The sequence below is a fragment of the Anolis carolinensis genome, chromosome 6, assembly GCF_035594765.1.
Source record: "Anolis carolinensis isolate JA03-04 chromosome 6, rAnoCar3.1.pri, whole genome shotgun sequence".
Taxonomy (NCBI): Eukaryota; Metazoa; Chordata; class Lepidosauria; order Squamata; family Dactyloidae; genus Anolis; species Anolis carolinensis.
The window spans coordinates 50,636,997-50,650,372 of record NC_085846.1 but is presented as its reverse complement, the minus strand read 5'-3'; the positions used below and the strand labels follow the sequence as shown (position 1 = coordinate 50,650,372).

The following is a 13,376-nucleotide window of genomic DNA, read 5'->3' as shown; positions in this document are numbered from 1 at the left end:
AGTCTCCTCATGAGATCGTGAGGAAATCATGAGAAACCCATTAGGAATTAAGCAGTCAGTACAAGTAAGCAGGCAGAGAACAGTTTTGCCCAGTCACTGAGCAGTAAGGTATTTTAAATCTATGAAAAACAATTTTTGGACTTACAGCAAATAAATTACTGATTCTGTAGAGATGCTAACAGGCCCAATAAATTGCCTGATTCTAACTAACAAGAGGAAGTAAAAAGAGAGAAGCATAAACCACTTTAATTAGCCAAAGAAACAAATCAAAAAGTTTATTAATAACTGGAATATAGATGGTTGATGGGGAAACCAGTGTCGTTTGAGAAAGTGAAAAACACTTCAATTGTTTGGATGTTGAGTTAGGGTTAGGGTTACAGAGCTGCTTACTTGACAAGATCTGGTTGCTATGGTACCCCTGATCTGCTTGCTATGTATTGAGTTAAATGATAGCTTGGTGGAATCCTACCATCTAGGTTACATGTGTCAAATGCAAGGCTCACAGGCTAAATCCCGACCGCCATGTCATTTTATATGGCCCACAAATCTTTCAATGCCAGGACAACACATGTTGCTTACCTGTATGTAACTGTATTTCTTGAAGTGGTCTTCTGTGAATTCACACTAATGAATTAATTGTGCCTGTGCAATTCGGAACCTTCTAGGGCTCTAAGAGATGCTTGTTGGTGCTAGCTCTGCCCAGCATTCTGCTCCTTGGTGTTTGGTGGATAGTGCAGAGGGGTTTTGGCAAAGGGAGAGACAATAAATGGCTGTCCTTTTAATAATGGTCTCTGACAGCACCGCCTTAAGATATTGTTCCCAGTTTCTCCTGGCCGCTGGCATGAAGATCTGGCAGATCTTGCAGGCTGAGACCATGTGCACCTCACCAAGACAAACAAAAGAGTGGGAATGGCTATCATTGTTTGACATTTTGGCCTTACAGCCGATGAACAACGTCTTCAACATCCCAGCTGAATAAATGGGAATCTTGAAGGAAGACACACTGTAACAGGTAGAGATTACTGAAGAAAGATGACTACAAAGGATAGATGCCAAGCCTCGAGGCTAAGAAGCCTCGAGTCCTGGAGACTAACAAATGTAGAAGACTACAAGCTACAATTTAGGCTATGAAGCTAAAGAGAAACAAAGCCTAGATACTAAAAGCTAAGATTCAAACCAGAAAACTACAGACAGCAAAGGTTCTTTTGCTTGCTACTAATGCAGGGGAAAGAAAGGAACTGAGGCAATGGTGGCAGCTGCCCATTATATACTCTCAGAATGGTGGATGGAGTTCCCACCAAAAAGTACCTCTTAGAGCTCTAGAAGGTTCTGAATTGTTCTGCAGAGGTGCAGCTAAACCGTTGGTGTGTGTTCACAGAGACCATGAAGAAGAAACATAGTTGCATTTATTTAACAAACAGCACTTTGAAGGCAACCATGAGGCTTACATTGCCCTTGGCAAAAATAGGTTTGACATCCCTAATCTAGTGGATACAAGAAAAAGTGCAGGCAGAAAAAACCTCATGATAAAATATGTCTTCCAGTGAACAAATAAAAATCATTATTTTAAAAAAATTAATAATGTCAAGTAGAACAACGTAAGTCACAGAAACAAAAGGGTGTCATGAAAGAGGAGAGAAGTAGATATAGTTGCTGAAAAGGCAAGTTCTTTATAAATTTACCTAATGATGGAAGGAAGTTGGTGAAGAAATAATTCAGAAAATATTTCAGAGTCAGGAAGAAAAATGGGTCAAGAATTAAAACAGGAACTGAGGCAGGAAATTAGGCAAAAATTAGAAAAGATGTCAAACAATTTAAGCAATCACTTGGTCCGTTAGAAGAGGAAAAAACAAATTAATGAGAATTATAGGTGTTTCTGGTAGGGACTTACTTGAACACTGGGCCTCATAATGGAAGACAATCTTTTGCCTCAAATATAAATGGACCTAATAATCCATATAACAGGAGAAAAGTATTTCATCATTTTAAAAAACTTAAATCATGTTCACCTACAAGAGTTACAAGCATCCAACTTACAAACAACTCATAGTTAGGAACAGGGGTGAGACAAAAGGAAGGGAGAGAAATCTACCCCTAGACTGGGAAAACGGTGTCTCTATAACTACAAGGACAGAATGTGAGGTGAAATCTCATAAACAGGGACACAAACAGCAAAACAACCGCCTCAGGGTTGTTAACCCTTCCCATGCTATCCAAAGATAGACAGACAGACAGACAGACAGATATGGATGAAGTTACACTAAAATGTGCCTGTTCTTACTTACAAATTCAACTTAAGAACAAACCTACAGAACCGATCTTCTTCATAACTTCAGGACGGCCTGTATGTGTGTGTGTATAAATAGTATAATCTCAGATCCGATCCTGGGATGTAGGGCAGTGTAGATACAGCCTCACTCTTATGTGAAACAGTACATGGACAAAAAGTTAAGCTCTTTGTCACAGCTATGTACAATGGCTACTTCACACTTCTCTCCACCCAGACCATTCACTTCAATAATTCACATACATCTGCCTATTTATTGAATAGGATAACAAGTCAGCAGCCAAGGTTTATGTTAAGAGTAGGGCTTTGTCAGTTTGTGTCAAAGTTCATGTTAGAGGGGCACATAAAAATGTTGTTGCTGCTGCTGCTGCTGCTATTCAGGAGACAGAGTTAAGTAACCTGTTGCCATCACTGGCGTTTGCACACAAAAAGGTGACTATGGTAAATGGAGTTTGTCTTGGATTCAGGAGGGATGCTGAAAGGAAACCCAATCTCAAGTTGTTTTTTTTAAATATCGAAGCTACATCATTTAAAATCCATTTGCAGCTGGATTTCTACAGCACATCATGTTAACCAACCTCCCTGGTCCCACGCAATGAGCTCACAGAAGTCATGATGTGTACAGGTTGTATCCGGCGTTGTTTCCATTCTTGATTTAAGATTTCTGTTCTTTCTTGTATCTTCTGACGGTTAGAATTAAACATACTCTGAAAATAAAGTTTGAAAACCAGAATTTAGGTTATGATCCACACACTTTTATCAAGTCATTTAGCGATCATCAAAAATGTCAATCTGACTGTGGAAGATTATACTATATACATATATGTACAGATTATACAGATTTCATTAAAATTAACAGCAGACAAGGATATTTATAATATACTTTTGCAGTTCTTATATTGTAATCAACAATCAACAATATATATTTTAGGAAGCTCAACTTTTAATCATAACTAGTTGTTTATGCATAACTAATTCAATTTCAACTGCACAGGGAGCTCTACTGGAGTTTGATTCCAGACCCTCTGGGGATACTAAAATCCTTAGGTGCTCAAGTCCCATTGCATACGATGTCATAATGAAATTGTGACCCTTATTTAAAATGATGAAATTTTGATTATGGGCTTTTTTGTCGGGGGGGGGGGTGTACTTTCAAACCATGAAAGGGTCAATCAGTAGATACAGAATCCATACATACAGCAGTCTGATTATATATTAAGATATGCAGGTTCTGTGTCTACTAAACAGTTTTCTTTGAACATTCTAGAAGTCAGTGTTTTGACAGAAAACCTGTCTCTACTGAAATCTGTTCCTTCAAACATCACAGCAGAACAAACTAAATAACTCTAAGCAGGTACAGAAAATGGAGTGTGCAAATGAACAGATAATCACTTGAAGAACCATTGTTAGAGGCAAGAAACCTCTTCATAGTCACATAATATATGTTTGAAGAAGGAATTGTGTAGAATTGCATGGGTGAAACAGGTGTTTACAGACATATATATTAAAAGTACCACTTTGTCAAAAGCAGTGTCACTTCTGCTTCATGCAACAGGTTTACAGTGTCTGATCAAAACTGCCTTGCATAAATCCTACAAGGATATCCAAAGGAAAGCAAATACATTATGAAAGCTCACAGACTCATGATGCTCATAGCAAGTGAGATAAATTGTAGATCAACAGTCTCTCAGACTATGGCAGGAAGACTTTAAAAGATCCAGAAGTTTCGCATATAACAGAAAAAAACTTCTGTGACAAGCTGAACTGGCTAGTCCTTTGCCATGGTGTCTGACATCCAGGGTGCGTAACACCATGTATATCTGTACTGGGGATTTCATAAAAATACATGTAAAACAATCTTGGTAGGTGAAAACTGACAAGTGGCTCTTAATTTAAAATCAGTTTGTCCTTAAAAACAGCTCTTAAAAAGAAATAAAAGAAATACTGTTTGTTTAAACTGCATATCAGATCAAGTAGTTTTTCTCCTCTCATTTGGCAATTAAGCAATTAATTACATCAAGGGATCTGGATAGTCCGGCTATTCAAAGATTGATTGGAAAGACTAAGACTGTGATCTCTCTTGTCAATAAGGCTTGGAAGACCCTACTTGCAAGAGAGGATAGAACATTTTTGTTTCACAAGAAATTGGGAGAATGTGTATAGCACAATGGAGTTGTGCTATACAGTGTTCCCTCACTTATCGCAGGGGTTCCGTTTCAGGACCTCCCGCAATAAGTGGAAATCCGTAAAGTAGGGACACTATTTTAATTTTAATATTTATACATTATTTTAATTGTCATGTGGCCTTTCTCCCCCTTGCAAGCCCCCTTGCAAACTCTTCCCTACCCTTGCTCCAGGCCCGCCATGTTGCCTGGCTGCCTCTGCTCCTGCAGCCAGAGAAGAAGGAATGCTGCTCCTGCTGGATGAGTAAGTGAGGGAGGGTGGGTGAGAGAGTGAAGGCCGGCGATGGCAGCAAGAGCCTGGAAGAGGCTTTGGGGCAGAAAGGGAGGTCGAAATCCTTCAAGAAATATTCCACTACCAATACAATAACACTGAATAATGTCCCCAATATTCATAACTGTTAAAGAAACTCAGAAATAAACAGATAGCTCATGTTGTTCAAGACAGAAGAAGAAACTAGAGAAGTACTGGGAACAAGCAATACTGAGGATTCAGGCTTCACTCCCCAGTAAAGGTCTGGAATCTAGTCCATGATTAGATTGACTGAGAGGTCAAGCACATGGATGCAAAATGATGCCACATCTTGTTTATAAATGCTGTGTACTATAAAACATACAAAGTGAATATCCTACTTAACTAAAAAATATCTGTAGTTAAAATATATTATAGTGAAGACACTTGAAAGAAATACTCTGACACAAGTTGATGACAGACATCAACTTAACAAGGAACAAATGAGATCGGGAAGAAGCAAAAGTATATACAGTATCTGGAGTCCCAAACCTGCATACAAATACAAACATCTACATGCTAAGAGTAGGCTAGGGAAGATTTCACCCCATTACTGCAGAAAATAACCCAACTGGGTTAGAACTGAGAAGCTTCTGTAGTTGTTGCTGGTGAAAATAAGGTTGATGGGATAATAAGTAGACAGACATCTAGGTACAAGAAAAATGTTATGGTTGAGCCTTCTGGCTCCGATACTAGGAGACGGGGTCGTAAGACTCCTCGAGAGTCAGACTCTTTTGAGGAGCGCGAAAGGAAACGGCTCCGGGACTTATTTGCAGAACCAACAGATGAAGACTCATTTGAGGGTTTTACCGAGCGAATGGAGGAAGAGATGGTTAGCTCAGAGGAGGATGACATGGAGTGGACTCGTGTAAGGGAGGATTTGGGTGTCACCGGCAGTGATAGTATGGGAGACGATTGGCGGGTTGCAGGATCAGACCCATGGACGGGCTGGAGGGATGGAGCGGGATCCACAGCTGGGGATGCTGTGGGGCGTAGTCAAAGGTGTTTTAGCTCTGATGAGGATGATGATGATGAGGCACCTGGAATTAGGATAGCAGCTGACAGCGATGAGGAGTTATGAACTGGGATAAAATGGGGTTTAGGATCAATGGCTAATTGCGTTGGGCAAGGTAATCTGGACGAACGCTTGGGCTCTTGTTGGGGAACTTCCTGAAGACAGGTGTGATTCGTTGCTGGATACCTTGGACCTCCGTCGTCTTTTTGACGGACATTAATTACCTACTCTGGATTGACGCTGGACTGACTGACTGACTACGACCTTGGACTATCCCTTCTGTGGCTATCGGTGGAACTTGTGGAACTTTAGACGTCTGCGCTTGGCTTTCGACCTTGCTGACCGCCCTGCTGACCGCCGTTACCCTGATTGATGTGCCTGGACCTGGATTTCGCTCGTTGCACGGAGGAGTAAACAGCCTGAGTTACTCATCTGTAGCTTTTGAGTAGCAGAGAGGAATCTGCTGTCAGTTTTTTGTGTTCATTTTGACCTCTGTTTACCAACTTTTGTTTGTTTAAATTGCCAGGCTGAAGTAAGCACTTTTGATTTAATCCGGATTAAACTCCTGTTTAATCCGGTTTATTCTTTCGAACCGTTTTAATTCAAACGAAGCTGTTTCTGTTACTTTTCACACTGAAGACAAGTGTTTGCCTAGTCCTTTGTTTCCTACGGGCATTTTTTAGTTCTGTAACCTCAATAAACTGTGTTGTACTCTATTTCGTGGCGTTCTGTCTATGACAAAAAAAGGCAAAGTGGTACAGACATTATAGCTTTTGCATCATGAGAAGCAAAACTAGAGAACTCAGAATCTGGTATAATCTCAGCCTTAGGGTAATTAGAAATAGGAAATATTCATATATTAATCTCTAGTGTCCACCAAAATGAATCAATCTCTGCAGCATTACAGAAGTTTTTTGTTAAGTCACGTCTATGAAATTTCTGTTATGAAAAAACTGTTGATGTCACAGAAACCTAAAATGAAAGAGTCAACCTTCCTTTCTGAAGATCATGAAATAAAGAGAACGGTTCATTCCCAGAAGGTACACATTCTGGGGAGAAGGCAAGTCTTTTGTTACAGTGGAAGAAATGACATGATGAAATCAATCGTGCTTAGTGGGAAAGGACAATATTTTGACGTATGTAAATGATTATGATTATTAAAGCCTATGAAACCATCTGTGTGACAGTCAAATCTCTGTCAAAGTCTGTATCCTTCATGTCAAATGTCATAAACAAATCTCATTTTTGCCACAGGGGATGGATGAAAGTTAGAATAATCATCCTGAAATGCCTGGGCTGAAGAAAGAGGTTCACACCTGAGGTCAAATATGGGGTGAAGAATCATGTCCTTCTTTGTTATGATAAAGTATCAGGAGAAAAAGACAACATATCCATGAGCTTAATGGCACTTTTCATCAAGCAAAGTAAGGACTTTGTGTAGGATAGTATCAGATTACCCCCTCTGCAAAATTCTGTGACATAACCCTCCTAGATAAAAGGTGTCTGTTATAATTCCAGTAATAGGGCAGTAGAAATGGGCCAGTGTGTAGCTGTAATAGAGAGGACATGGAAAAACAAGCAGCAGGAGAGACAAAAACATTTTTGTCCTGACAGTTTTTCTTGAAAGACTATTGATACTGATCACATTCAGAAAGAGGTGGAAGAGAAAGGCTAGATATTAGGCCTATGTGATGAATTAAACAACATTTCAATACTCATTACTAAATTGGGGGGAGGGGGCAGCAAATCGTTTCTAAAATATTGTAAGGGGCCCATATCGTAACTATAATGATATAACGAAATTTTCATTGCTTTTTGAGCCCAATTTTGCCCCTCTATGTCCACAGGAATGGGGCACTCCCTTTGTATGGTTCAAAACTGTGAGCAGTTATTACAGCCCAAGTCAAATCAAGGTAAGAGTCAAAACTGAATACGAAGACAAAGAGCTATAGTGTCCACTGCAGCATCTGCTAAGAGCCTCCCCCACTATCACCAACCGCTATTTCGGTGGCCACTAAGTGAACGGCTGTGAGGGCAGAAGGCTGCAACAGATAAGATGCCACCAATCATCATGGTATCCATGCCATTGTGCCCCAATCCCCACACAAAAAATGAATGTCTTCCAAGCAACAAAAACCAACAAAACTCTCATAGCGATCAGCAAGTGGCGACAGGGGCAGGACTGTGAAATCTGGGAGCCCCTACTACAGACCGGCCCATAGGCAGTGGATATGGGTTCAACTGTTCTAATCCACCACCAGGACTAGAAGACGATCATACTTGGCACAAGTGGTACCCTATGATGATGACAAAACCACTACACAAAATTTAACTTAAACATCTATCTGAAACGAATTCATATTAAACAGGAATTATCTTACTGTCTTATTATTGGGATCAATTTTTGTAGTTACCTTTACTTCATCTGCTCTTCTGAATCTCTTGAGCTGTCTCAGTCGCATATATTCTGATTTTACACGTTTTCGCCAGCAAATTGGTCCCTTCTCAGATTTCTTTCCAGTTTGACCCATGATTATCCTGAAAGAAAAAGAACCTGGATATATGATCAAATACATTAAGCTTTGTCTGACTAAAACGCCATACTAGAAAAGAAAGTAATTGTCTAAATTTTTCTTAAATCAACTGGGTTTACATTAAGTGCTGATCTGTCATATGACAACTTATTCACTGTATCTAATCTATTTGGAATTGGTACTGCATTTAAACCAATGTGTGTCTGCATTTACCCATGATTACAGTGTCATTTTCCCACACAGGAAATTCAAATGACTCACTAAAAAGACAATAATCCTTGGCAAAGTGGAAGACTGCAAAAAAGAAGGGGAAACTGCAACGCAAATGAACAGGTTAAATCAAAGAAGCACAGCTTGGAGTTTGCAAGATCTAAGCAGGCTGATGACAGGATGACAGCTAGCAACAAGAATAGTAACCATCAGTATATGTTCAAGAAAAAGCTCTGCACAAACTCTGGCTCCATCTCTAGATAGTAAGCATAAAACACAGAAATCCTTCTATTTATCTTCTTCCTATTCTAGGTAAAGGTATTCCTGACATTAAGTCTAGTCATGTCCAACTCTGGGGATTGGTGCTCATCTCTATTTCTAAACCGAAGTGCCAGCGTTGTCCATAGACACCTCCAAGGTCATGTGGCAATCATGACTGCATGGAGCGCCATTACCTTCCCACCGGAGCGGTACCTATTGATCTACTCACATTTGCATGTTTTCGAACTGCTAGGTTGGCAGAAGCTGGGGTTAACAGTTGGAACTCACCTGCTCCCCAGATTTGAACCGCCAACCTTTCGGTCAGCAAGTTCAGCAGCTCAGCGGTTTAATATGCTGCGCCACCGGGGGCTTCCTATTATCCTATTCTACATCGAAGGAAATCATTATGTGAAGTTCACACAAAATACTACAAAAATACAGCAACTGTACACTAATATTTTTCCCAACTGAAACAATTTGCTACATTTATTTGCTACATTCATATGCCACCTTTCTCACCCTGAAGGTATTGGAATTATGTATGATCACAAGCCTTCTTAAGAAATATATTATGAAAACTAAGAATACAGAAAATGACTGACTACTTTCTTCAAAATCTAGGTGATAACATCACCATGGAAAGCCATAGTATCTTCTGTTATTGTCTGAGCCTCTAGCTCAAGAACCTTCATCCTCCGCAATCATCATTAACTATGTAAGACAGATACATTAATTGTAATAATACAATTCAAGGGAACACAACATATCTCATACAAATCTTTCACTTATATTTTTAAAAATATGATTTGTAAGATAATAACATACATTTCCAAGACATTTGTCATTTATGAGTACTTTCACGCAACACACCTACAGACTACAGCTGACACACTAACATGCCGCAACACATCAATCTCTCTCTACTGAATATGCTAGCAGAGGCTTCTGCGACATGCAATCCAGTAACAGCTAGTGGTTCACAGATCCCCATTCCAGTCTAAGAGAAGAGAGCACTGTGATTTTGTGAGTGTTTGTAAAGGTAGGATTGAAATCTGCACACCAATCTTGTGATTGGAAAGACACTCATATGCATTTATAATCATTCATTACACTACTGTATCTTTTTTGGAACACTGTGGAAGGTAATACCATGTACCTCCTTCTAACTTCGCACCTTTGGTGTGAAAGAACAATTAAAATATGAGTTTCATATTTTTACATGAGTTTCAGCATACCACATAAGCATATCTTTGGTGCCCAAATATGTAGAAAAGGTGACATTTTTCTTCACCTTAGAATCCACATTCCAGCCCTTCAACCACATCTGAAGTCTCACAGAAATGGTTGCAACCTGCACTCCCACACTGAGCTTCATGGCATCAAGGCTGGCTTTCACTGTGCAGGTCAGTGGTTCCCAAACATGGGTCCTCCACTTGTTTTGGACTTCAACTCCCAGAAATCCCAGCCAGTTTTCTAGCTGTTAGGAACTATGGGAGCTAAAGTCCAAAACACCTGGAGGACCAAAGCTTGGGAACCACTGGTGTAAGTGGAAAAGGTCAACAACTTGCTGATCCCTTTCCTAACCTTGACCTGAGGAATGACTTTGATCAATTACTTCATTCACCAAAGGACTGCTTTAAACAGTATGAAGTTGAAAATTAATGCCAGGAGTGCTATGATAGCCTCATGAGTCTTAAGGTCTGTCTCTGCCTTCCTGTCCTCAATAAACTTCAGAAAATCCTCCCAATTCTCCGCATATATGTACCAAAGAAGAAACCATTACTGATGCATCAACTGCATACATCTCCTGAGTCAGACTGAGGAAGGTTGGGAAGAGGCTTTCCACTCCTCACTGGAGGACAAACCATCTTTCTCCAAATCAGAGTAAGTTTCCAAATCCTCTTCTCTATAGTCTCCATCTAGAAGACGCTTGTACAAGATGCAGCCCATGGACCACATGTAACCCACAAAAAGTTTTCCAGTGGCCCACATTTTGAAATTGACTTAATTGGTCAGTGTAAATGTGCCCTGAATTTCAGGAACTAATTTGCATCAGCACAGCAAAATCTATATATTATCTACAGTTGCTGTGGAAAACATTAATACCTTCCCTGCTCCCTCTCCTTGCACGGAAACAGCCCTCTGTCACAAAAGAAATAAGAGTCCAGGAAGTATGGTCTTTAACAATGCCATCATGCAAGTCTGTTTTTCCACCTGTGACTTGCTTTCAGATTCATCCTAGAATGTTGAAAAGCTGCTGTTGTTGCAGCTGCATAGCTTCCCTACGAGACCTGGGCAGGCAAGGAGCCATATTTCGAGATGTTTCCAGTGGCCTCCAGCAAAAACCACCCATCCCTGATGCCTAAATGGGAGATGAATGAAGCACCCCCTCCTCACCTGCCCCTTGGTGCCTTCCCCTAAGAATGAAGTGGTGGTGGCAGTGGCTCCTGCCACTACTTTCCATCCTCAAATGCCGGTTCAAGACATAGTTGGCAGGACAAGAGGCCAAGGGGGCTTCAACCCAGACACTTCCACCAGTCCTACTTCTACTTCAGCTCAGCCAAAGAACCAACCCAGCCTGGATAGGGTGGCTGTGTAATTACCATGACAACAGCTTTTGCGACAATCCAGAGAGTCAGAAAGCAAGTCACAACCCCCACAGGCTGAAGGCAGTCACATGTTAGGACAAGGCTTTGCAATGCTGTGGTGGCTCTTTGGCTTATTGTGGCCACAAGGTATGGCAGATAAATGCATATGTACAGAAAAGGAAAGGCCATCACTGTTTGAAATGCACAATCTCTCCTCCTCTTATTTGTTACTGCTATTTTCATTATGAAAAGACAGGGTGTTCGACCAGGATTCTTTCAGCCACAGGGGAAGCCAAAGGAAACCTTTCCAAACAAATCTTGCCATGGAAACCCCATAATGGGATAGCTTTAGGGTTGCCATAAGTTGTAAACTACATGAAGACACAAAAATTATAAAATAACAAATAAATCTTATGGTACCTTTGAAACTGAAAGAAGTTTGTTCCAAAAGAGTTTGTAGACCCTTAATCAGAAGTATTCATTTGAATTCTTAAAAAAGTGCAAGTAATAACCTATTTAAAACTGCGATTTAAAATGGCTTACAACATACAATAAGTACCATATACCGTATTTTTCGCTTTATAAGACGCACTTTTTTCCCTCCAAAATAGAGGGAAAAAGTCAGTGTGTCTTATAAACGCAATCTGCGTCCAGGAAGGGAGACTGGGGCGATCTGTGCCGTCCGCGCGTGCGCACGGCACAGATCGCCCCATTCTCCCTTCCTGCACGCAGATCGCCAGGAAGGGAGAATGGGGTGATCTGTGCCGTCCGCGCGTGCGAACGGCACAGATCGCCCCATTCTCCCTTCCTGCATGCAGATCGCCAGGAAGGGAGAATGGGGCGATCTGTGTCGTCCGCGCGTGCGAACGGCACAAATCGCCCCATTCTCCCCTCCTGCATGCAGATCGCCAGGAAGGGAGAATGGGGCGATCTGTGCCGTCCGCGCGTGCGAACGGCACAGATCGCCCCATTCTCCCTTCCTGGCGATCTGCGTCTTATCAGGTGCGTCCTATAAAGCGAAAAATACGGTAGTTACAGTTGCCTTATCCGGCCCTTAGACAGTTGCCTGCTTATTCTGTGATGGGTGCAAAAAGGAAAAGAGAGGGGGGCAGGGAAAACTGGTAGTCACATGAAGAATCAAGATTAAGCACTGAGGGAGAGGCAAGAAGTTCAAATGGAAGTTCAAGCCCATGGAAGTTCAAAGTGCTTTAATATTGGCCCTTTACTACTGCCAAGTTGTGCTGGCCTGATCTAGAAGTAGGTCATCCTCCTGAAATCCCATGATAAAGGAGGCTAATCAATTATGCTATTTCCAGGGAGGGAGCCCCCCAAAAGCTCCTCCTGTTCCTTGCCCTACCTGAGCAACTAACTTGCAGGCTCCAGCTATGTCTCTCACAGAGGCCTGTGTACAACACAGGTCCTGCAAGGCAAAAGCCCTGAAATGAGACGCCCCTTTCCCAATACCCTGCTTCTTTATTGCCACCCCCTTCAACCTAGAGAAGGGCTATTTGACAAGCAATGGGAAAGAAATATGAATAGTCTGACTACCCAGCCCCAGCCATCTCATCACATCCAGTTTTGATGGTCTCCTCTTTAATGGCAGAATTGACCAACAGGAGAAGGAAACATGTGGCGTATTGGGACACCAGGTCCTTCAGCCAGCCCCACCTCTGTTCTGTTACTATGTCTGGTTGGCTCCAAACCTAACCTCATGTGGGTTGGACACCCAGAATATGTCAATGAAGCTATGACTAAGAAAGATCTCTCATTCAGCATTCAGCAGTGGTAAGACAGGAGCAAAGAATGTCCTTTGGGAATGGGTTAACCCACCTCCAAGGAAACCAGGAAAGGCTTAGCTGTTTCCACCTACAGTAAAGGGATAGGCATAAGCGCACAGTGAGGCTTTTCCTCCTCTCTACAGGCAAATGTGGTTATCCCATTGTCAACAGAAAACACCTCCTCTATATTTTTAACTCAGCTACCCTTAGATCACAATCTTATGCATACTT

At 41.3% G+C, this 13,376-nt stretch overlaps 1 protein-coding gene across 8 annotated transcripts in view; it reads right to left on the bottom strand.

Annotated features, from left to right (window-relative positions):
• Positions 1-13,376, bottom strand: part of ezh2 (enhancer of zeste 2 polycomb repressive complex 2 subunit) — a 92,912-nt gene that overhangs the window by 67,568 nt on the left and 11,968 nt on the right. For 5 of the 8 annotated variants that reach the window (XM_008112908.3, XM_016994442.2, XM_016994438.2 and 2 more), the window contains exons 2-3: positions 8,189-8,312; positions 2,866-2,994 (exon numbers count right to left, since the gene is read on the bottom strand). In XM_008112908.3, the coding sequence (XP_008111115.1) occupies positions 2,866-2,994; positions 8,189-8,305 (246 nt within the window). In that variant the 5' untranslated portion in view covers positions 8,306-8,312. The remainder of the gene's footprint in view (positions 1-2,865; positions 2,995-8,188; positions 8,313-13,376) is intronic. The other 3 variants (XM_016994439.2, XM_016994441.2, XM_016994443.2) reach the window with 1 other exon arrangement.